Source organism: Euprymna scolopes, chromosome 6, assembly GCF_053919585.1.
Source record: "Euprymna scolopes isolate OS-2025 chromosome 6, ASM5391958v1, whole genome shotgun sequence".
NCBI classification, from domain to species: domain Eukaryota; kingdom Metazoa; phylum Mollusca; class Cephalopoda; order Sepiida; family Sepiolidae; genus Euprymna; species Euprymna scolopes.
This window is the reverse complement of record NC_136487.1, coordinates 10,033,924-10,060,498: the sequence shown is the minus strand read 5'-3', so window position 1 is coordinate 10,060,498 and position 26,575 is coordinate 10,033,924. Positions and strand designations below refer to the sequence as shown.

At 36.5% G+C, this 26,575-nt stretch overlaps 1 protein-coding gene across 1 annotated transcript in view; it reads left to right on the top strand.

Annotated features, from left to right (window-relative positions):
* Positions 1-26,575, top strand: part of LOC145277497 (protein FAN-like) — a 137,964-nt gene that overhangs the window by 86,674 nt on the left and 24,715 nt on the right. Inside the window, exons 17-24 of the mRNA XM_080128887.1 lie at positions 1,102-1,171; positions 3,659-3,790; positions 14,513-14,555; positions 15,984-16,183; positions 16,784-16,886; positions 18,351-18,409; positions 25,677-25,744; positions 26,433-26,500. Coding sequence (XP_079985013.1) covers positions 1,102-1,171; positions 3,659-3,790; positions 14,513-14,555; positions 15,984-16,183; positions 16,784-16,886; positions 18,351-18,409; positions 25,677-25,744; positions 26,433-26,500 — 743 coding nt within the window. The remainder of the gene's footprint in view (positions 1-1,101; positions 1,172-3,658; positions 3,791-14,512; positions 14,556-15,983; positions 16,184-16,783; positions 16,887-18,350; positions 18,410-25,676; positions 25,745-26,432; positions 26,501-26,575) is intronic.

Here is a 26,575-nt window from a genome sequence, read left to right as displayed (position 1 = left end):
CAGTAACAATGGCTGTTATAACAGCAGCAGTAGCCACAGAATAACAATATATATATATATTGCTCTATTTTTAAATATTGAGCTTTTTGGCTAGGATCACCTTGTAAGTATTACCTCAAAATAATATCTATTAGGATATTTCACTTGATCTTTAATCTGTGTCTTATCTCGCTTATATATAGGTTAAACATTTACTTGAAAACATACTCGGTTTGTATATACCAATCGTAGCAGGTTAAAAAATCTTTCTCATAAATAAAGATTTTATAATGAAATATTTTTTAATATAAATTTTGTAGTTAGTTGCAATACAAAACATCTGATGAGTATGCGACTGAATAACATAATTTTGCAGACGTGTTAGTCACAATAAAAACAGTATTGAAAAGTAATAAATGACCAACTGAGAAAACTTGATATTTAGAACTTGGAGAGTTATTATAAAACACAAACACACACACACACACACACACACACACACACACACACACTTTTTTCATTTCCTGAGTTTATATAAAAGAATATATAAATATATGTTCCATATAATAATAGTCCAAATTGTTATAAATTATAAGTTCAATGAAGATTTATTATGGCCTATACAAAACTAAATGACTATAGCTTCAATAATTTTGTTCATCAGTAAGAAAATGACCCCATATTCATATTGTGACATATTGAGATAATGCAGAATAATTTCGAATTCAGGAATACATTTGGCATTTAGTAAGATATGGCCCATTGTGCCAACCAATAGTTGTTCTTGAAAACAGATTTGTGAAATAGTTTTAACTAGTGTTAAGTGATGTTAGGTCAAAATTTTTGAAGAAAAATTTTAAATGTTTATAAGGAAACAAAAATGTTTTTGTTAGAATTTCAATATATTAAATTTAATCAAAATGGTGTCTGGTTGGGTAACGAATGAATGCCGCACTCCCACATTAATTGTTATTAATAATGTGACTGTGTAAAAAAAAGTTTGTCACACAATTTTGATAATAGACATATCTGTAGACAAGCAGATAAATGTTATTGTGACCAATTTATTGGATTGAAATTATTCTTCAAGATTTTGCTGATGATCAATATCTTCTGTTTCAGAATATAAATTTTGGTGTCCGGCAAAATGGTCGACCAGTTGGGGATGTTGAGCTTCCTTCGTGGGCAAAAGGTAAATATAATTTAGTTTGCATACATTCATAAGAATTCTGTTTTTGTCTTGCTTGTTATTTTTTTTTACAAGGGAGTCATCACTTATCAAGGCTTAGGGACCACTCAAGAATAAAAATTAATAGGTAAATGGTGGTCACTGAGACAACAGTGTAGTGATTCATTAGTAGAGGAAATTTGGTAAATTTTTATTATTTAAGGGGGCGTTTCCCCCCCTCCCCCGTTATTTTTTGTTTTTCTTTCCTAGTCACAATAGCAAATTAGCACATTATCCAATATTCTTTGTCAATGATAAATCCAATATCTAAACCCTGCAAATGGTGACCCCATCTTAGTAATGGATAGAATGAATGTATGGATACGTATGTACATGTTGAATCCTAATATTAATTTATTAAATTCTACAAGCCATTATCTCTGATTAGGTTAGTCATCAACATCATTAATTCGTGATAATTCCTTTGACTTGATCATTTCTTTATCTGAATAGCCCTAATGATAAATATTCACACAGAGATATCTGCCATTACCACTCATCAACTGCCTTAAATACTGACTATCTCAAAATGCACTTTTCCCTTCACATGATTTGATTGTTTTGATAGTATCTTTGGACAGACGTTCACTTTAAATTTAAAAGGGAAAACTTATACAGGGTGACCCCAAAAAAAACAAAAGCTAAATATAGCCATCTAGAACATATGCTGTAGAACGGAGGAAAAAGGCCGAAGACCCTAGTGTTTTGATGTGATGTTTTGAATATAATAAACTAGTTATGACCGAAGTTTCATTTCATTCAGACAAAACACTAAAAAACAGGGCCTAATTAGAGTTGGGCCCGTTTTTTTTGGTCACCCTGTATTTAATGTTGCTAAAAAAAAGAAATAACAATTATTCTACCACTCCAGAAAGTACTTGACTTCACATGTAATCCTCTATCTATGAAAGTCAGATATGTTCTAACATGGAATACTGCTGTTATATCTAGGGATGTGATGTTCAGAACACTCTTTCTCTGGTCTTCTCCTTAGAAGACATCCACAGCAAGAACTCATCATTCTACCACAACTGGGAAGAACTTTCCTTTCAAACACAATATTAATGAACACTTTCTTTCCAAGAACTTTCAATCTGTGTAACACGTTGCTACAATGTTGCCTTCCTGAGGTCTACAACATGGTTATCCTTAAATCTAATGTTAATAAACATGCGTCATAAACCATCCTAATAAGTGATTAATCCTTTATCCTTGAGTAACTTTTAGCCTTTATTGAAATCCTCAGTAAAACAACAGCAACAAAAACAACAGGTTCATTCTGACCTACATATTTAGTACATATTTTGTTTTCAATGAACTTTCTATGATCGTTTTGTGATTTTATGATTTTAAAATCTTTTGTTAATTTCTTTTTGTTTTTGTTGAGGTAAAATAATGTTACAGAATATTATTTTATTCATAAAAACAAAAATTGATAATTTTTTTATTGGGATCGTTTTAAGATTCGCAATTTTCACATTTGTGTATTTGCAGACTATTATCCTTGTCTTGTTGTTGTTTCACAATGTTTCAACCAGCTATTCCTCTGGCCTTCATCAGATGGTAAACTGTGATAGGATAGGGATGTTGAGGCTCAGCATTCCTATCCCGTCGCAATTTACCATCTGTTTACAACAACTAGAAATGTATTTATATATTTTGCATTTTATATGTAGTAGAATGAAAAAAATATACTACTTGGTATAAAACTCTTAATTTGGTATTAGATGACCTAAAATAGGTTGATATGCCATAAAATGAAGTAAACTTTTTCATTTCTTTTTTTTTTTTACCTTTTTAATATTTGCTTCTTCCCTTTTCCTTTTTCTTAGCAGATTGTAAGCTTATTTACTTTGTTCAGCATATTTTTTTTTATAAGTAATTAGTTGTATTAGATAGTGAGTTTGCAATTTTTGTTTCAAACAATGCTGTTTTATTTGTTTCAAAATATATTTTTATTAAAATTCAAATTAATTCTGCATAGTTACTTCCCATCTTTTTAGATGGTAGCAATTTATTTATTTATTTTTTTAATGAAAATTGCTCCAGACAATGTCTGAAGCTACTTGATGCAAGGAGTTAAAAAATACCACTTGGGTGTTATTTGTTTAGATTCTGAGGCAGAAAACAATTTTCATCGCTCATGGAATATGAGGACTAAAGGGCAGGCTACTGTTCACTTTCTACTTTTCATGATATTGAAAAAAATTGATTTTGAAAAAAGTATTTTCTGAAAAATTAAATTGAATTCAATGTTATTCTGCTTACAAATATACTGCGACTATCTACAAGAAACTGACAAATGAGAATCAAATTAATTTTGTAGAAAAAAAGCTATCAATGAGAAAGAATAAAATAGACTGACCTTGTATATTATGCAATAAAAAACTTGACTTTATATATTAAATAAGATCAATGTACTTTTTATTAATATTTTTGAAACCATTATAGATCCAAAGGATTTTATTCAAAAGATGGCTGCTGCATTAGAATGTGATTGGGTTTCGCGCCATTTGCATCACTGGATTGATCTGATATTTGGTTACAAACAAACGGGCTATGAAGCGGAAGCTGCTGATAATGGTAATTTCATTTTTTTTTGTTTATTTTAAAATATGCGTATATTTTCTTAATTCATCTTTTATAAAATTGTTTCTGTGCATTCTTCGTGTTTTGAATGTTCAGGTTTATCAAATCTCATCCATTCTTTAACCATTATTAAAAAAAATCTGATGCCTTTTAGAGCAAGAAAAAAAAAATGCAGGTTTTGGTTATTAAAACAAAATTGATTGATTCGTGATTACTAAGGAATTGTTGATCTGAATTCAGATATACTTTGAAAATTTCATTCCAACAGATATTACTTGGGGGAAGGTTAAGTTATGTGTAAAATGACATTTTGCTTTCATTTATGAGGTGCCTTCAATGAGATTTCAGACTTTTTTGGTATGGGCACTTTTCTTGATCATATGCACATGAAACTCTAGTCCTCTTTGAAGTAAGGCCCTGTCAGTGGGGCATTAGAATACGCCGACTGCCCCCCTGCAGAGGGTAAAAGTCCCTCAATGGGGGTCCTGGATATGACCTTAAACTATATCCAGTGGTGAGGACCCCAGCTTGTGGGCTTTGGGGAGTGTGGAGCCACCCTTTAATTACCATTGCTCCCAGGTCCACTCTGACCCGGAATGGTAGTACCTGTTAGGGTCCCAACTATGGGTTAAATAGAAACCGACGTGAAAACAACAAATATATTCTATTAAAAAAATTTTCTTCCGAATCTTTGGATTCGGCATTAAATAACCTGAAAAGGGTTGATATGCCGTAAAACAAAAACAACCAACCAACCTCTTTGAAGTAATCTTCTCTGGCTGCAATGCACTTGTATCATTCCAACAACTTCTGGAAGGTATGATCTTCACCTTCACCGAGGTGCACGACTTATATCATCTTCACCGAGGTGCGCGACTTGACACACAAAAAAAAACAGCCTCTTAATCACCTGCTAACGCACGTGTCACTGTAACGTCCAATGACAACAACAACAACAACCTTCTCACTCGACCTGCCTTTTATACCACGATCTCAATCCCTTCTCTTGCGCATGCGCCTGTAGATTCCTGACAATCTCGAGACTTCCGCTTATAAAAACCCAAGTTTTGTTGTCGCGCATGCCTATACAAGGCACAAACACGTGGGCGTTTGTTGTGTTGGTAAGTACTACACTACCCCCCGATCTGATGATCACATAGAGTGCACTCCGGGGGTGGCCTCTTAGTTCGTTGGCTTCTGCGAAGGATGGTATTTACAATCTCGGATTCAGATTCTGGTTCTGGTTCTGGTTCTGATCCTGCCTGATCAGACGAACTACAACTACCACTCTCTTGCTCGGTGACCTCACTCATCAGCAGCTCATCATCTGATGATTCATCGCTCTCTATAGTTGTGGGATGTACTTTACTAGCTGGGCGAAGATCGCACACGTGGCGTGGGGTTCCATCAACAAGGACCGACTGCTGGCTGACCACTCCAGATATTCGTCCTCGCTTGAACTTGGTGGTGCACCGGTTTCCAGGGGGTCTAACCCAAACTGGATCCCCTACCTTGTATTTGTCATGACTCTCCTTATTGATTGGTTGGACAGTGTCAATGCCCTTTATCCTAACACGGTATTTGTGTATGGCATTGGCCGGTGCTGTTGTTAGTGTCTTCTCATCCTTTGGTGTGATGTTATACCAATACGTGGCCTCCGTAATGGTGCATTGCTTTCTGGCAGCAATTCTCTTGATGCTGCGATGGCTCCTCTCAGCAATGCCATTCCCTGATGGCACATGAGCACATCGCAGTCGTAGTCGGACACCCCATTCATTCAACAACTGCCGAACTTGGTGGCTACAAAAAGCAGCATCGTTATCCGTCAATATCTCTTCCGGCGCACCTCGCTCAGAAAAGATAGATGACAGTTGGCGGACAACATTCGCTGAGTCCTGCCTGGTCATTTGCCGCCACACCGCAAAACGAGTGGGTCTACAGTCGATAAGGGTTAGAAAGGGCTTACCACTGTAGTGGGTAATATCCATCGCTAATCGTTGCCACACATGCTCAACTTCCAATCGTCCCTTCTGCCATTGCTCAGGTGCAGGATCGATAGACTGGCATGCCTCACAGTGCTTGATGATCTGCCTGACATCCGCCCTTGTCACTGCCGGGTCCACACGCCTCGCAAAATACAAAGTTCTTTTGATACCTGGATGTCCACTCTGCACATGAATTCTTTGTATTTGGCATAAGCTAATCGCGCCAACTGCGCAAGATCGAGCAGCGAACTCCACGCCTGCCTTCACAGCTTCATACCATTTGTGAGGCACACGGGTTAGCTGGTCTGCACGATTACAGTGTGATGCCACGAGCGTTACACTCACCGACAGGCCATACTCTGATACCAGACTCTTCAGGGTGTTTAGCCTCCGCCGGATTAACATCTCACTGGCTGCCTTAGTGCGGACTCTCGTTCGTCCCGAAAGAGTGTCGGACACCCAGTGGTAGACGCAGAGAGAATCCGTGTACAAGTGTAACTTCTTTGACTGCCATTGCAGTGCCAGATTTAAACCCTTCACAACAGCATCCAGTTCCGCCAGGTTGATGTGTTGAGCATCATTCACGGGTCGCAGCCAGCACGCATCTTCAATTACATTTCCACGTTGCTCCAATAACACTCCCAATGCCAAAGAACTAGCGTCAACCCACACATTCACAGTGTCCCCATCGACACACCATTCTCCACGGGCAGGGTCCTCCTTGTTAACTCTCTCTAGGGTTTCTGTCGTCATCAGAGTTAGAAGAGCATCATCAGATACAACCTGTAGTTACTAAACTTGCCCTGCGTTTGATGATGCCCACAGCTGCTCAGAGCCAGCCACACGCTGGTAAGTGACCAATAAGTTTCCCACACAAGGAAAAAATAGTCCGCCGCGTAATAACATCAGGGATGTTTGGAATCTCACTGCCACGCCTCCATCGTAAGGTACCGTCTTTCCCGCAAACGTCCAATCCTAATACCCGTGCTCCATCCCTCAGACGTTCGGGATCCTTGCACTCCAACCCGAATTGAGCTAACTTTTCTCTGACGTGCGACGCAGATTGTACGTCTTCATTGACGTACACATCGTCAATATAGACCGATGTTGCGTCCTCAGTGGTCTTTTCCTGGGACAACACTGCATTTACAATGGTCTTCATGATTTGCGGTGCCACATTCAGCCCAAAGCCAAGTCGAGTAAGGCAGTATCTCTGACCCCAGAACCACACTGTCTGGAGCGGCCACAATGTCTCATCCACTTGCACCTGCAAATAAGCCTTCCGCAAGTCTACTATAGACACATTGGAGCCCTTCTGGCGCCATTCTCTCAGCTTGCTGGCGCACACGTCAGCATCGGCAGTGTACGTCTCAATGTATCTATTGAGTTCACGATAGTCCAGCACCAAACGAACTTTTGATTTGTTATGCTGGACTACTGCCATTAAGGGAATCAGACCCTTGGGTGGTCCTAGCTTGTTGGGGTAGGGGATCAGCCATCCATCCTGGATCCATGCCTCAAGTTCCTTCTCGTATTCATTAAGGGCCTTGTCGGGTATTGAGTACTCTGCAATGCTATTCTTGAGTTCGGTTGGCGCCCTTCCTTCTGTCCACTTCCACGATGCCGTCCATGCTTTTTGGTGAGGGTCGTAGTCCACCTTAAAATCAGGCCGATCAATGTGAACTGCAGCACACACTGGGGTTTCCAAAAATCGCACAGTCCCATCTCTTCCGATAACCACTCCCCCCCCCCCCAGTGCCTTAATAGCATCATATCCCAACAGTACATCGAATCCCAGCAAATCCCCTCGCATCACCAGCACATTAATGTCTGCGGCCACACCAGAGTCTGTGTGGACTTTGACAGTTCCGGCTCCACAGCAAGCTTGCGTATTGCCACCTATTGTGGTTACTTTGATGTTCTGCTTTGTCCAGTTTTGACACAACTTGGCACTCATGATGGTGTGTGAGCACCCGGAGTCGAGAAGAGCTGAACAAGGCACTTGGTCCACGTACACATTTATTGTCGGTTGCGCCTCAATTAAATCTTGTCCAGGGAACAGGGCGGCACTGACGTCCTGCCCCCTGATGCATTTCCCGCACAATTTTGGGATAAATATCCATAACTACCACATTGGAAACAGCGCGGGCGCCCCCGCCCCTTGTTAGTACAATTTCTTGCGAAATGGCCTCGCTGGCCGCAGCAGAAACATCTCCCATTGGTCGTGGGTCTCAAACTGGGACTCTTTTCAGCATTAGTCTTGGCTGCCTGTGCCATCATTACAACCGGTTCCCTCAGGTCCTCCTCATCTCTGATAATGGCTCGAGCGCGTTCTAACAAATGTTCCATGGGCGTTACAGATACGCTGGTGGAAGCCCTCAACAGTTGCTTAACATGGGTGGGAAGGCCGGCCACAAACACATACGCCAGTGTTTGCTCTGACACTCCATTGCCAAATAGAACTGCAAGTTTCTTCAGCTCCGCGAAGAAGACGTCCACGGTTTCTCCTGGCATGAGCTTCCTAGAGGCAAATGTTTCATAGGCCGTGCAGGGATCCATGGCAAATGCCTTGTATAAAGCATTTTTTATACAGGTAACATCAGCCTTCTCCACGGCACTAAGTTGCTGATATACACTTAGGGCGCCTCCAGCCAATCTCAGGGGAATCACGGTATGCACCCCCTTTACTTCACAGAGGTTGCAGGTCAGCTCAACCCTTTCGACCCAGTCGACAACAGAAGTGGATCCGTCGAATTCGGGTATCAGTTTTAAATCAAACTTTGCCCCAGCCATAGTTGTCCAGGAAAAGCGACAAAATGAAATAGCCTAAATAGCTTTTGACCTTCACCTTCACCGAGGTGCGCGACTTGACATACAAAAAAAAAACAGCCTCTTAATCACCTGCTAATGCACGCGTCACTGTAACGTCCAATGACAACAACAACAACAACATTCTCACTCGACCTGCCTTTTATACCACTATCTCAATCCCTTCTCTTGCGCATGCGCCTGTAGATTCCTGACAACCTCGAGATTTCCGCTTATAAAAACCCAAGTTTTGTTGTCGCGCATGCCTATACAAGGTACAAACACGTGGGCGTTTGTTTTGTTGGTAAGTACTACAGAAGGCTCCATGAAAGTCCTCTTGTGTGAGAACATCAATTACCCTTGTCACAACCTCTTTCACTTAGTCAATTTTCTCATAACAACCATTTCTAAGGTTTTCCTTGAGCTTAGGGAATAAGCAAAAGTCACAGAGAGTGAGGTTTGGACTAAATAAACCTAATCCTGATAGTATTATTATATCTGATTTTTCCTTGATTAGACCCTCCTCTCTGTAACTTTTAAATACTTGAAGGTAGTGATTGAAGATCAATCATGTAAAGGAAAAATTTGATCACTGCTTCATGTAACTAAATATTAGTTTTATAGTACTAATTCTGAAATTAGCAGTGATTCAAAACTGTACTTAATCTGAGTATAATAGTTGTATATACCTGCCTCAACTAAGACAATCGGATTTTTTTTTTTTTTTTTATTCAATTTAAAAAATTTCCTCTTGGTATGTTCCTTATAAAAGTTTAACTCCACAGTGAATTTTTTTTATATTTTCGCAACAAAACACATTGCCACTTTGATGTATCAATGACATAATCTACAGGGGTACTATGTGGGGAGTTGGGCAGCAAGATAACTGTTCACGTTACACTTGAACTTCTGTATGTCACTACAGTTGGGGAAGCAGGAACCCGGAAAGAAATCCCAAAGTCTAGTGGTTCTGGTGAAGAAACTACTGGAGTAGAAGGCTCTCTTGCATCTAGGGATCTCTACTGTGAAGGGGTGGGATTTAGGTACTTGTCGGGTTTATTTACATCAAGGGAGGTACGAGTGCTTGCAGTTCATCAGAGCATTTACCGTTAAAGTACTTAGATGACAGTTCAGGACCTATTAAGTTGGCGACTTTCTTTTGAACCTTGTCTAGGAGTGAGACTAATAGCAGATGCACCAGCCCAAATATGACAACAATACTCCATACATTGGTGGCCTTATAGAGGTACAAGATACTTTCAGGCGTTAGTAGCTTTCTAGCACGGTAGAGAGAGCCTACCTTCTTTGCAGCGGTCCTGGTAATGCTCTCAATGTTATTGTTCCAATTCATATTTTCTGTGAACGTTAGGCCAAGGAGTTTAATAGAGGTTCAAGGATAGAAATTCTACTTTTTTCTAAACAAAAAAAAAATAAATCTTTAAGAATCCCAAAAGGGTAGGTAAAGCACTTTTAAGCCTTTGTGGACACTCACTTAGAGATGGTGAAAAACACTGGCTTCCATCACCTCACTGAATTGGTATCAAAAAGAGATGCAACCGAAAAAAATCTGGTCACTATTATGGAAATACTTCACCAAAATATTATGTGTGCATATATATATATAAGCAATTAGCAAGATACAATCTATATAACAAGAAATGATTTAACAGAATTCAGCTTCTTGAAATTCGATGTTTCATTTTAATTAAATTTTGTCAAGAATAGCATTAATGAGTGTTTTTAGTTTTTCGTTTGTAACTGATCATTTCCATTATTACTTTACTATTTTTTTTTTTTAATATTTGTGATATTCCTTTTTCAAATATGACCTATAATTTTAATTGCTATTTTTTCTAATGAGTTAAGAGTTGAAATAATTAATGATTATTTGACAAGAAAACTTTACAATCATGAAATTTCTTTGTGAGAATTTGCAACAAAAACAATTTGTTTTTCTTTGATTGAGATAAAAAAAAAAAACTGTCAATAAAATCTTTACTTCAACATAAACACATTTTTTCTTTTGCTGGATTTTAAACCATAAAAAAAGATCATTCCTTTGTTTAATTGAAATCTATACAAAACGCTACATCCTTTTATTATGCTACCTTTATTTTGGAGAGGGGTTGTTTTTATAAAATACAATAGTTTTCAGTTTTTCAAAATAACACTGGTACATGGACTCTGCTAGTAAATATAGTTCAGCATATTCTGTTGAATATTATTAGGACCATAAAGTTAACAATCAAAGGGAGCGAAATCTTGTTCTGTTTCAGGAAGAGTGACCTCCCCTTTTTTAACTCTCCTATGAGTTTTCATGTAGAGATGCGAGAAACTAAAACTGGTAAATGTAATTTGTATCATCCTATGTGTTTGCTTCCTTGCAAATAAAATGTCTACGTCAAGTCAGCTGTGAGTGATCCTTATTTCTTTGACTACTTTCTGTCATTATGTGCTATGTAAATATATTCGTCGTTTGGCATAATCTTCTGCAAGGCATTAATAGTTATGATATACTAAACCAGCATTCATAACAAATATAAGCATCTTGTGTCTATTTCATTGGTTCATCCTTCTTTCAAAAATTTTAACAAACTTATGACTGTAAGATAAGTAACATTTTTTTAAATCATGATTTTGCCTGGGGATTTTGTTTATCTTTACTTCAAGTTTATTGAAAACTTGAAATAAAGGCAAAAATCAAATTGCAACATTATTCACACAACCACAACTTCCTATTGACAATTTACATATTTCCTATCGGATACCAACAAATTTAAACACTACATCATCACACCTGAAAAATAACTACACTCAGCTGAGATCTGCAAAATTCTATTTAAACTAAAATTATACATAAAAATAACTGACGATTTAAAAATCCTTAAATCAATAGAAACGGAACAGAATCGCATTCAATATTTTTATTACCATTGTTTTCCACAATTAAAAATAAAACAACTAATACACAGCAAATTAATGGGAATAAACAATTACAAAAGATTTAAGTTTACCTTTTTTTCTTTCAACAAAACTAAAATAAACACTCTAACAATGACAACGGCAAAATGTCACAAATTGATTTTCGTTTGCTAAGGATCATGGAAATCAAAAACCTCTTAGGAGGACCAAAAAAAAAAAAAAAAAAAATATTTGGTCCATAGTCCATTATTTACAATTGGAAACAAGATAGCTTGCAGAGTCGAGCATACAATGAAAAAATACAAAAATTGCCTTTAACCAAACTTAGTTATGCTTACAATAAACTTATTTAGTTTGTTAACGTTTAGTGCTGCATTCTCTTTTCCAAATATAATCACCTTACTAATATATATAAATATTATATAAGTAGTAGCATTCATGTGTGTCTGTGTGTACAACTCTCTTACAGCTCACACCACTGAACCAATTATGACCAAACCTGTCCCCCACGTAGGAATGGTGCACACCATTTTTTAAGGTCAAGGTCATAACCTTGTGTGTGTGTGTGTGTATATATATATATATATATATATATATATATATATTACACACACACACACACACTCTCCCATAGCCCAAACCACTGAACCAATCATGACCAAACCTAACATGATTGTGGTCTCTGACCTAGGGATGGTGCACACTATTTTTCAAGGTCAAATGTTAAAGTTGTGACTTTTCTAATGTTATATATTACACTATTTGCACATTTTGTGAAGTGAAACAAAATTAACAAAAACACAATAATATACTTTTCGAATAGACATTTATACAAAGTTGAAAATATTCAGTTCTATTAAAAGTTGCATACTCAATCGATTTTTATCAAAACTATAAAAATTATATTAATAATATCGATAATTTGTTTTCCATAAGACTGTTTTTATTTGTCAGATTTAGACTAGATGCACTCATCATCTATAGTCACAGCCACTGTCACTATTTTATTTCGATTTCATTTGAAAATTTAAAAGACTTATGCTACCTAGTTTACACAAGTGTTTATGATGTGTACAGATGCACATATACAAATTTGATGGCTACACTAAAAGTCATCTTTTCCTCTAAATACTCGCAATGTTTGAATATAAAGTGAAAGGGAGTGAGAAAAATACATAAAATAGCTAAGAAATAAAATGTAACTTCAGTTAATTATGACCAAGTAAAATAGTTAAAACAGTTTTTTTTCTTGTTTGTAAATAATTTAATCTCCAAACAATGATATATCACAAAATACATACAAATATGTTTATAGGGAAATGTTTATTAAATTATATTTCACCTTTTATTTATACCAGTCCTTTAATTTATGAAGCTCGATGTAACTACAGAGCATATATAAATGACAGAAGTCTATATTCCAAATTTCAAGATGTTGACCATCTTACGGTTTATTTCTTTAAGTATTTTCGAATGTTCAATTCTTGACAGCACTTGTTTTGTAGCGCAGAATCATTCATGTAACTCATGGAAACAAAGTTGATGAACTCAGATTTAGTAGATAAAATCTATGTATGAATTTAATATGTTATCATTACTAGCAGTTCAGCCCGGCTTTGCTCGGGCCCAATGTACTGTTCATAATTTGCCCTATGTAAAATTTCAAATGTTTAGACCAAAAATTGTCTGAGTTATTTTGTAGAGACCACAGAGGGAATTTTTTTTTTTAACTTTGACCCCAGTTATGACACCTTAACATTTGTTTTGGGCTCAAATCCAGTTAAAAGGAGGAGTTCGGTAGAGTTTTCAAAAGTCATATCATTGAACTTTGACCCCTTGACAACCAAATTTCTGTTCTGGCCGAAAACCTATTAAAAAGATTTTCCCAAATTTCAATACTCCTTATGTCAAATCTCGAGTCTATAGACTGAAAATTGACAGAGTAGTTTGGTAGGGAAATGCACACACACACACAATTTCACTTTTATAGATATACTAGCATTTCAGCCCAGCATTGCCCGGATATTTGAAGGTGTATGTTGAGCAAAAAAAAATAAATAAAAATGGTAGTAGGAAGGCAGGTTTGAACCTGTACCATGAAGGAGGAAAAGAACTGGGGAAAAAAACTTAACGTTTTTGCTGTTACGACCACCGACAAACCGGAAGTGACATAGGTTTAAATTAAGGCTAGACAATCGAAAAGAGGGGATGACTTTTAAAAATATCAGCGAAAAACGAACCCCTCCCTGTAGGAAAGTGCCCAGTTGAGGGTGAAGAAATTAATGTTTTAATTTTTCTTTATTTGTCTGAAGGGTCGAGCTTCAAAACGATACTGATCTTGTGAAAATCCATCGCTTCTGTTGAAAGTTTTAGGCAGACATGCAAACATACATACATTTATATATTGGTAGCTCAAATTTTCAACCCAAACCGATTAAAAAGCTTGCCTTATCTCTGAATACCCTTTATGTAAAATTTCAAATGTTTAGACCAGAAATTGTCTGAGTAATTTGGTAGAGACCGCAGAGGTCAATTTTTTTTTTTTTTTTTTTTTTAACTTGGACCCCTATTATGACCCCTTAACATTTATTGTTTTGAGCTCAAATCAAATTTTTAAGTTAGATCCATGTCCAAGGAACCTATATCTAAAATTTCAAGTGTTTAGACCCAAAATTGGCGGAGGAGTTTGGTAGAGTTTTCAAAGATCAAATCGTTGAACTTTGACCTCTTAACAGCCAAATTTCTGACCGAAAACGGATTGCAAAGATTTTCCCAAACCTCAATACTCTGTATATCAAATTTCCAGTCTGTAGACTGAAAATTGACAGTTATGTTGGGAAATGTACGCAACAGACACACACACAGACAGACACTTTCACTTTTATACATATATATATAGATATAACTTTTTATTGATGTTTCCTATTAATAATTTAGAGAAGTGATCAACATTTTTATATGAAGTAATTTATTTCCCTTTATGATTTTTTTTTCTTTACAGTTTTTTATTATCTAACTTATGAAGGCTCTGTGAATATAGAACAGTAAGTATTTTACTTTATTATTTCGATAAATTTCTATCGAATAAACTCTTGCTCATGCCCAGGTTGTTTAAAAAAAAAAAAATATTTTATGTGAATAAAACTTTTCTATTTGATTTTTTTTCTTTTTTTTAACGTTTCTATTAGTGATAAGACATTACTAATATTTTCCCAATTCTGATACAATTACTGATTCTGTTCTAATTTCTTGATACTGATTCTTTACAAACCCCAAAATATTTAGGTTTTTTTTTCATTTCGGATTACTATAAAAACTAATGTAATATGTATATATTTTCGTAAATGTAAAAATTACTCTAGTGGTGAGGGAGGGGAGGGTGATCTCTGAATTTTGGTTTTATTGGCAGTTTAAAATCAAAAAATATTTTATTCAATATGGAGTCATGCTCATGTGAAAGGCTACTTGTGACTTTTGCTAATAAAAGTAAGAATTAAAAATAATAGAAAATGAAATTTAATGAGTCAGCAAGATAAGTTATAAAATATATCACATAATCTATTATATAATCTCAGCCGTGTGTTTTTGTGCGTTTGTATGTCCACTAAAAACTTGTCATCTGCATCAAACAAGCACAAGCCTGGTATCGTTAGACAGTACAATCTCTCGGAAACATAATATCAAAAAATTAGAAAAAATCGTTAAGTATTTCATGTAAAAATTGTTTTGTTTGAAGGGGGGGGCAAGTAAAAATGTTGGTTTCGTTGGTGTTTGTTAATCATGCATGCGTGAATGATCGATTTGTTTCATTTTAAAGATAAATTTACAACATCCTAACATCTGTGTCATCATGGTCCGATTGATAAAGTGTTTGCTTATGAACTTTTGCAAGCTTGTTTCCACCACGCTGCATTTTTTTTCTTTTTGCTTACAAATTTTTCTGTTGCTTTCACTTCTGGCTGATGGCACTCGAGTCCCGTTTTTATTTTCTTTTTATATTTAACCATATTTTACAACCAGGCAACTTCAGTCATATTTATATTGCCATTGATAATTCTGAATTTAAAACATAAAGTCAAATAATATTCATTCCATAATAAAAAAAAAATAAACGTCTACAAATACCTTGAACATCATGTATGTTGGTTTGTCTCTTTTATAGCATTTCAACTTTTTCAATAATTCAATTTTTAAAAGGAGAATCCTTGCTTACGACTTTTTGAACACCAGTTGCTTGTGAGAAGGTTGTTCATATCTTTTCCAATAGGATTGCAGTATAAGTTTATGTAATAGATCCGACTCTGCTTAGCCAATTCCATAGTCTGTGTTTGTATCCATTACACCATTGATACCCTACTGTGAGATATTCACACTGTTTTACTCATATGATGCTTTAATAATAAACTCTTGCTAAACAAAACAAACAATTTATTGTCCACTTTTTATCATTTATATATTTATTTTTTTGCTAGCATCGATGATGTAAATGAAAGAAACAGTTATGAGACGCAAATAATGGAGTTTGGTCAAACTCCCAAACAACTTTTTACAGAGCCCCACCCACAGCGATATCACATCAACAACCCTTACTCCATATTGCCTGGACCCAAAGACACAGTTTTCAAGAACTCTGTCCGAACATTTGAAGGCATCACACCATGCTCGAATATGGGTAAGTTTTTTAAAGTTTTTATTTTAAGTTTTTCCCTATTTTGTTTATAGAAAACATTAATCTAAAGGTTCCTAAACTTTTACCTATATATATATATTAGTGTATTTAGGCAGCATTCCTTTATTCAGGCAAACATTATTAAAAACACAGAATAAAAATTTCTTTGGGAATAATTGTCATTTTCAGCTTTGCAGTATCATATTGTCGGGGTCAACGAATGATGTTTCTTTTGCATTTTGAGTACACTACTCACTTTTAATGACCTAATTTAATCACAAAGTAGTTCTTCATATCCAACTGAGATAAAGAAAGTCTAGTTTTCTATGTTAACTCATAGACTATTTATTTCCTTATTTTCCAAACTGATATAAATGTAATCTTAGTTTGTTGGTTTACATGAAGTTGAAAACTTAATTATTGATATGTTAAACTTGATTTCGACATTTTTACATCGGAATTTAAAAAAATTGATCTTTCAGGTCAGAGTGACTCTTCATTTTTGGAAGTAAGACTACTCTTTATCATGAAATCTCTATTTTTTTTCTTTTCTTCAACTATTATAAATTCCTGTATCTATAAAGATAATTTTTTTTCATCTAGGTGCTTGTAACCATGGTGATGGAAGGAAACAAACACCCAGAAGTTTCCATCGGAAAGATTGGCAAGCCTTACAACCTGTGCTCTCACATTCACTACATAAAGAGTAAGTAGTTTCCCTTTTATATTAACTGTATAAGGTGGAGCTTTAATTTCTACTTCCATCCAAAGTAATAGAAATAATCTCATCGATTTTTCAATAATAATTTTAAAACAATTATTAAATGTGTGTGTGTGTGTGTGTTTTATGTGGAATAATTAGATAAAGAAACTAATATTTTCTTATTTTGAGTGGAGAGCCAATCTTGTAATCGAAAAATGATCCAAAAAAAGAAATACTTTTATTTTCTCTGCCATAAATTTATCATGAATATCAAATGTGGTTGTATCAAGCAAAAATTCGCAACATCAATCTAGTCAGAAAAGCTTTGAATTTTAAAGAATCCTCGGTTAAGAATGGTTACCATTGATCATCTCCCCATATCAAGATGAAAAACTATGACTGAAATATTCAAAGAGAATCCAGCGATTCTGGTACCTGATTGAATCTTATCAGCCCTCTGGCTATAAATATAATTGCCCAAATTTTTGTGATCATACCCAGTACAGCCATGCAAAAAATAATCCAACGTCATATGAATATTTAAAAACTAAATTATTAGTAAACATTTAATGCCAACTAATTATAAAGAAAATCATAAAGTACATTTAAAAAATTTTTTTGTCTTCTCTGGATGTAAATTGGGTATCACACACCAACCCACTTTAAAGTACGAAAACGAGTAAAAATAATAAAATTCCTTCAATTTCAAGTTATGATATCTTGTTTATTTCATCAGTGATTTTTTTTTTTGAAACTATTAATGGTAGATCGTAGTCATTACAAGGTTGAAAACAAACAAAATCTTGGCAGCTCAAATTGAGTTATCTCCTTTGTTTATTGAAAAAGCTGAAGCAAGATGCCATGTTCTCGCTTACTCATAAAATTTCATTTTCTTAGTTAAAAAAAAACTACTTGATCAATTTATGCAATTTTTGGAATGAGATATTTTCCTTCTATCATGGATACATACATTATACAGATTTTTCTTTAGTTTTCTCTTAATATGGAGAAATTCTGGAATAAGAACCTTTTCTTCTTTGTAATGAGATTTTGCCTTATGTACTTTTGCTGTGATGCAATAATCATTGTTCTGATTTTGATTTTCATTTACAACAAAATGATGACATGATTCATGTGTAAGGATTTTTCACTTGTTTAAAACATTTTTACTTATACACTGTAAAAACTGCCTTCTTGACAAATAGCTCACAAAACGGTAAATTTTCTAATTTTCAATAAACTGAAGTAAGAATTCCCTGACTAATTGAGTCACCAAAATTAATTTGGTATGATTTTTTTTTTTTAAAGATCTATGTGCCTTATTAAAAGATTTTAGATGTAATGAAAGTGAAATTTTTATTTGGAATAGATTTAAAAATTTTGCATTATTGATGTAAATGAAGTCATGAAAACTGCATTTACTTTTTGCATTAAATTTTAAACTATTTTTTCTTTTTTTTCCTTCAGTTCAATACTTGATGTTCATTTGTCATCTGATGGTAGTTACATATTTTCTGCTGCCAAAGGTTTGTCTCTCATTATTTTCTAAACATTCATTTCATAAAGTTCTTGTATAATAAAAAACAAAACAATTTTATAAAAAAATTATGCAATAACACGTTTGAATATGAGAAGTTTATTTTTGGCCCTCCGACAAAAGAGCGATTGGACCTAGTAATTTGCTCCTGTTCGTCCATACATTCTTCTGCACTTTTCTTAATAAGCACCTCGTTGGATTTTTTTGGAAATTTCGCACAAACATTAGTCATAGTGAAAGTATGTTTTTACCAGAACGGATTTTCTGGGATAACTCTGGTTGCCCACCCAAGGGGGCATTATAGAGGTAAAATTGCCCCCAAATTGTTCATCTGTTCATTTGTTTGCTTTTTTCTGAATAACCATGCCTTAGATCTATTTTTAAATTTTGCACAAACATTAGTCATTGAATAAGTAAATTTTTCACTTGTCGAGGAGGACATCGCATTTACAGCTTGTTCTTTTGCTGTTTTAAACTTATGAAGAAAAAAAAATTAGTCATGAATTTTATTTGTTAAAATCTAAATTCTGATAATAAACTTTGAAAGAAACTCTTGGTATGAATTTCTTTTAAAAAAAGAAAAGAAAAAAAAAGATATATATATATATATATATATAATCATCCACAGACTAACTGTATCACAGCCCTTCAGTGCAGCTAGACTAGCACCCATTCCAAACCAGGGATTGAACCTAGAACCATCTAGTTGATAGTCGGTTGATATGCTATAACATATTTAAATGGTCAGTGGGAAGGGTGCTAAATAGTCATCCACATACTGGTTTGCTGTATTACAGCTCTTCAGTGTGGCTAAACTAGGGATCAAACCTACAACCATATATATATATATATATATATATATATATTAATTTTATATTGTATTAATTAAAAAAAGTTTAATAACTTTTTATGCAAAGAATATGTATTCTTTTTTAGTTAAGAATGTAATTTATTCTATTCTATAGTTGTTTAAATAATCATCTGAAAGTTTTTTTTGTTTTTTTTTAATTACATTTTCACCCCAAACAAGGCACATTGCCACTTTGATGTAGGGGAGTACTATGTGGGGAGTTGGGCAGCAAGATGTTGGTTCACGTTACACTTCAACTTCTGCATGTCAATATAATTGGGGAAGCAGGAACCCGGAAGGGAATTCCAAAGTCTAGTGGTTCTGGGGAAGAAACTACTGGAGTAGAAAGCTCTCTTACATCTAGGGATCTCTACTGTGAAGGGGTGGGATTTTGCTGTTTGTCGGTATTTACGTCGAGGGGATACAAGTGCTTGCAGTTCGTCGGAGCATTCACCGTTAAAGTACTTGTAGAACAGGCAGAGGGATGTTACATTTCGTTGATGGGACAGAGGCTGAAGCTTAAATGACAGTTCAGGACCTATTAAGTTGGCGACTCTCTTTTGAACCTTGTCTAGGAGTGAGACTAATAGCAGATGCACCAGCCCAAATATGACAACAATACTCCATACATGGGAAAATGGTGGCCTTATAGAGGTACAGGATACTTTCGGGTGTTAGTAGTTTTCTAGCACGATGGAGAGAATCTGCCTTTTTCGCAGTCCTGGCAATGCTCTCAATGTAATAGTTCCAACTCTTGTTTCCTGTGAACGTTAGGCCGAGGAGTTTAAAAGATGTACTTAGTTTATGGATTTCGTTTTTTGGACTCACTTTCTTATCTTCAGTGTTCTTTCCACTACGTTTCGGCCGTATCATCCTTCGGCCTTCTTCAGGTGTATCTCGAACTCGGGAACTTGTGTTGTCACTGCCACTGCTTTCGCTCAGGATTGAACTCAGCACCTTGGAGACTTGCAATGTCTGTTCCAACTTCTTAGTCGCCTTGACTATGTGTCACTAAGACGATGATGTATCAATTTTTGAGAATGTTAAACCTAAGTTGTTATTCTAGGTTCTCTCTTCTGATTAGAGGTTCCCAAATTGTGTTCAGTTCTATACTCGGTTTGCTCAGGAGGTTGTTATGTCCTAGCATGTGTGCTGTTTCTTGGAGTTTTCGCACTTTCCAGTGGGGCTCACTGTTTATTATTTTAACTTCATCTCAGAGGGGGTGATGGTCATCCTTTTCTTTCCATACATGGTAGGCTATACCCGACTTTTCCGTCTCCCCTCTAGTCACTGCTTTTTGATGTTCCTCCACCCTTACTTTAAGAGGGCGGCATGTTTCACCCTTGTAAACATTGCTTCAGCTGCATGGGATGGAATATATGCAGTTCTTGGTCTGGTTCTCCTCCATTCGTGGCTTTATTTTGACTAGGTGTCTTCTTAGAGTTGACTCATTTTTAAATATCACCCTGATGTTGTAAGGGGCACATATCTTTTGAATTCTTTCGGAAACGCCTTGTATGTATGGAATAACAACTTAGGTTTAACAGTCCTAAAAATTGATACATCATTGTCCTAGTGACACATGGCCGAGGCAACTAAGACATTGGAACAGACATTGCAAGTCTCCAAGGCGCTGAGTTCAATCCTGAGCAGTGGCAGTGACAACACAATGGCAGCAACAGCGATAGATGCAGCCGCAACAGCCTTAAGCGGTAGCAGCAGGGACGGCCTGAATGGAACGAGAACATGGTACCCCCATAACAAAGGGTTGGGTTCGAAATTCCAAAAAAAACAGTTCCCAAGTTCGAGATACACCTGAAAAAGGCCGAAGGATGATACGGACGAAACATAGTGAAAAAAAAACACCGAAGATGAGGAAGTGAGTCCGAAAAACGAAATCCATAATGAAATCATCTCATCCCAGAACTATAGACAATTAGTACTTAGTTTAGTCTTGGCAGCATTGAATGTGACCATCCATTTTTGTCCCCATGCCACTACAGATTGGAGGTGTTTCTGCCATTTCTTTAGATATGTGTTCATTTGTTTTCCTGTCGTGTCTATTATAGAGCGTGGTGTCATCAGCATATATACCCATCTCCCAGACAATTTTGTCAGAGAGGTCATTTATGAATATTAGGAATAATAGAGGTCTAAGGATAGACCCCTGGGGCACTCCCGCATTTATATCATATTGTTTAGATGTACGACCATCGAGGACAACCTGGATTTTTCTCTTATCTAAGAAGAATGTTCCGTATTCTTCCAGTGATACCGTATGATCTGATTTTCCTGAGAAGACCTTCATGCCATATCCTGTCAAAAGCCTTAGATATAGCTAGAGCTACCGCTCTACCCTTCCCTGCTTTGTCAAGTTAATGGTATATACGTTCAGATTAGTTAGGATGTCTGCCATAGAACGGGCTTGCCTAAATCCATATTGTTGGTCGGTCAGAAGTTTAGCATCTGTAAGGTGATGGACCAGAGCTTGGTTAATTATGGACTCAAATATTTTGGCGAAAAGTGGGAAAAGGCTAATGGGGCGGTAATCTACTGGGTCAGTTCTTTCGCCAGAATTCTTGAAAACTGGTACCACAGAAGCAGTTTTCCAGCAGGCAGGAAAGCAAGATTCATTAAGACATTTGTTGTAAAGTTTGGAGAGAACTGGAGCTACTTCGGTGGAGCATTTTTTTAATAGCACAGCCGGGATGAGATCAGGTCCACATGCTTTTGAAGTGTCAAGATTTTTTTATGATAGCATGCACCTGGGAAGGGGTAATTTTCAGATCGTCTAGTGTGGAGTCTGTCTGCAAAGGAAAGTCAGGGAGGAGGTGATTAGCAGGGTCCAGTGTGGATTTGGAGGCAAACCGACTGACATGTTAGCCTTCTCAGTTGCTGAGCAAACAACCTCATGATTGTTTGATAGTAGGGGAATTGTTGATTGTCGATTATTTACTACACTGTTGTACATTTTCCAGAAGTCACGGGTTCCTAATTTCTGTGCTTCGATGCGTTTTTTGGTGGTTTCAGTAAATTCTCTCTTAGCTGTCGCTATTTCTTTTTTGCAGTTATTTCTGGCTTCTATATACTTCTGTCTGTTTGAACTGGACTTATGTCGGTTAAATCTGCGGTACGCATGCTGCCTTTGCGCGATGGCAGCTGCACAAGTAGAAGTAAACCATTGGGGAGAGTGAAGCTTGCTATAAAACTTCCGCGTGGGAACATTTACTTCAATTGCTGCTTTGAACCATTCAGTGGTCTTATTTGCACACTGTTCAGCAGGAAGTGAAAAGATATTTCACCATGGAGCGTTTCTGATGAGATCCCTGATGGCTTCCCAGTCAGCCTTTTTATTATATCTCGTTGTTTTGAGCAATGGCTCTTCCAGCTCTAGAGTTTAGAGCGATTTCAGCTATTATCACTACATGATCAGCATTTCCAAGTGGGCTGTGGGCATTTATAACACAATCATCTGAAAGTTGGAAGAATCTAGTATATTCTTCCAATGTTTTGTTAATGATAACATTTGCAACTGCTTGTATTTTGTTCTGTGAAGAGAATATTCCGTGTCCACTTATAAAACAAAACTTAATTCAATGAAGTAATTTTTAGTTGTTTAAATATGTTAATAAGACGTTGAACACTGATTGGATAGCATACCTATGAAAACTTATTTTCATCAACCACAGAATTTCAACAGGTCAACAAATGGTTCGTGATTTTGGAGATCTACTATGCTTTTCCGTTTTGTTTTTTTTTTTTTTTTTTTTTTTTTATTACATTTTCACCCCAAACAAGGCAAATTGCCACTTTGGTGTAGGGGGCTACTATCAGGGGCAACAACTACTGGGGTACTATGTAGGGATTTGGGCAGCAAGGTGTCGGTTCACGTTACACTTGAACTTCTGCACGTCAGTACTGTTGGGGAAGCAGGGACCTGGAATGGAATTCCAGAGTCTTGCGGTTCTGGGGAAGAAACTATTGGAGTAAAAAGATCTTTTACATCTAGGGACCTCTACAGTGTGGGGGTGGGATCTAGTAGCCTGTCGGGTTTGTCGAGGGTGCTCGCGTCGTGGGGGCACAAGTGATTGCAGTTCATCAGAGCATTCACCACTAAAATACTTGTAGAACAGGCAGAGGGATGCAACATTTCGTCGATGGGACAGAGGCTGAAGCTTAGATGCCAGTTCAGGGCCTATCAGATTTGCGACTCTCTTTTGAACCTTGTCAAGGAGCGAGAGACTAGTAGCAGATGCACCAGCCCAGATGTGGCAGCAATACTCCATACATGGGCGAATGGTGGCCTTATAGAGGTACAGGATACTTTCGGGTGTTAGTAGTTTTCTAGCACGGTAGAGAGAGCCCACCTTTCTTGCAGCGGCCCTGGCAATGCCTTCAATGTAATTGTTCCAACTCATGTTTCCTGTGAACGTTAGGCCAAGGAGTTTGAAAGATGGACTCTCAGATAAAGAGTCGTTGGCCATTGCTATTGGTGGTAGAGAGGGTTTCTTGTAATTATTGAATGAAACTAGTTTAGTCTTGGCAGCATTGAACGCGACCAACCACTTTTGTCCCCATTCCACTACAGATTGGAGGTCTTCCTCTAGTGTTTCTGCCATTTCTTTAGAAATGTGTTCATTCGTCTTCCTGTCGTGTCTGCCATAGAGTGTAGTGTCATCAGCATATATACCCATCTCAGAGGCAATGTTGTCGGGGAGGTCATTTATGAATATCAGGAACAATAGAGGTCCAAGGATAGAACCCTGGGGCACTCCCGCATTTATATCATATTGTTTAGATGTGCGACCGTCGAGGACTACCTGGATTTTTCTCTTATCTAAGAAGGATTTAATTATGTTAAGTATTCTACCAGTGATACCGTATGATCTGATTTTACTGAGGAGACCCTCATGCCATACCCTGTCAAAAGCCTTAGATATATCTAGAGCTACCGCTCTGCCTTCCCCCGCTTTGTCCAGTGATTGGTATATACGTTCAGAGATCACGGTGAGGATGTCTGCTGTGGAACGGGCTTGTCTAAATCCATATTGTTTGTCAGTCAGTAGTTTAGCATCTGTAAGATGATGGATTAGAGCGTGGTTAATTATGGTCTCAAATATTTTGGCAAAAAGTGGAAGGAGGCTAATGGGGCGATAATTTGATGGGTCTGTCCTTTCACCAGAATTCTTGAATACTGGTACAACAGAAGCAGTTTTCCAACAGCCCGGAAAGCAAGCTTCATTAAGACATTTGTTGTAGAGTTTGGAGAGAACTGGAGCTACTTCGGCTGAGCACTTTTTTAATAGCACAGCTGGGATAAGATCGGGTCCACATGCTTTTGAGGTGTCAAGGTTTTTTATGATAGCATGCACCTGAGCAGGGGTGGTTTTCAGATCGTCTAGTGTGGCGTCTGTCCGCATAGGAAAGTCAGGTAGGGGGTGGTTGGAAGGGTCCAGTGTGGAGTTTGAGGCAAACCGACTGGCAAGCATGTTAGCCTTGTCGGTTGCTGAGCAAAGAACCTCGTGATTGTTGGTTAGTGGGGGAATTGTCGATTGCCCATTATTTACTACACTGTTGTAGATTTTCCAGAAGTCTCGAGTTCCTAGTTTTTGTGCTTCGATGCGCTTTTTAGTGGTTTCCGTAAATTCTCTCTTAGCTGTCGCTATTTCTTTCTTAACGTTATTTCTAGCTTCTATATACTTCAGTCTGTTTGAACTGGACTTATGTCGGTTAAACCTACGGTATGCATGCTGCTTTTGAGTAATGGCAGTTGCACAAGTCGACGTAAACCATTGGGGAGAGTGGGGCTTACTATAAAATTTCCGCATGGGAACATGCGCTTCGATTGCAGTTTTGAACCAGTCAGTGGTCTCGTTTGCACACTGTTCAGCAGGGAGAGAGAAAATATTTTTCCATGGAGCATCTCTAATTAGTTCCCTGATGGCTTCCCAGTCAGCCTTATTATAATATCTCGTTGTTTTGAGCACTGGCTCTTCAGTTTTGGGTCTAGTGTTTAGGGCGATTTCAACCATTATCACTGCATGATCAGCGTTCCCGAGTGGGCTGTGGGCCTTCGCTATGCAGTCATCGGGAACTGTGGTCAAAAACAGATCTAGAAGTGATGCGTGTTGTTCTTCCTGGTCAGGGAAACGGGTTGGAAACGTAACAATTTGTGATAGGGAGTGAGATATAGCGAAGCTATGGGTTGTGCTGCCCGCTGCATCTGTGTGAGTAGAGAATCCAAGCCAGTTTTTGTGGTGGACATTAAAGTCACCAAACACATGTATTTGTGCGCTATATGGTTATTTGTGATGACAAAAAATACTTTTTTAAAACATATTTTTCTTTTTTGCTTGACTAAAATTAAAAAATATTTGATTAAATTGCTTATTTGCTTTTGTTTCAGATGTCCATTTTAAAATGTACTCGGTGAAGGATAAATGTCAATCAAGGAGTATCAATGTTTGTAATATGGTGAGTAAATGATAAAAACAGTATATTAAACCGTACGTTCATACGAGTAAAAAATTTGTAAACGAAGTTACATAATCCTTATGTAATGATTGAAACAGTATAACAAATAACAATAATGACAACAAGATAAATTCCGTTTGTAAAGTTTTTTTTTCTTTGAGAAACTCGTCATTCTGTCAACATCTGTATTATCAGATTACAAATTTCAAATCAGTTGATTGTCTTTCTCCATTTTTTTTTTTCTTTTTTTAAATTTCATTTTACTTCAGTCTAAGTTCTTGGAAATTAAGGGACCCTTTTCTTGCATTAGCACTTGATCTTTGTATGACCTACATAGATATTCAAATATTTCATTAAAGTCCTACTTTATCTCCTAAACACTGAGTTAGTTAAGAAGTTGAAAATATAATTTTCCTCTCCTCAACTGACCATTTAAATATGTTATAGTATAGCTTTCTTGTGGTCTCTTGGTAATGTTTCACAGTTGAGAAACTCTTGCAAAGTAATTCTTTTTATGTAAATTATGTCGTATACTAGGCACACGGAGGAAGAAAGGAAAGTTTGTATTTGTTATGGCAGCAAAACAAGTAAGAATCAGATTAGAGCTTTCATGAAAATAACTTTTTTTTTTTTTTTAAACTGATTGACATTTTGCTTTCTTTTTTTTTCTTTTTTTTTTTTTTTCCAGACTTTATCAAAATGCATTCCTGTCAATGATAATAAAACTGTGATTGTGGGGTCATGGGACAACAGTGTGTAAGTGTATTTTTATTTATATTTGTTAAAAAATAATCATTTCATTGCATAATTTTTATAATTTGTTGTGTAGTA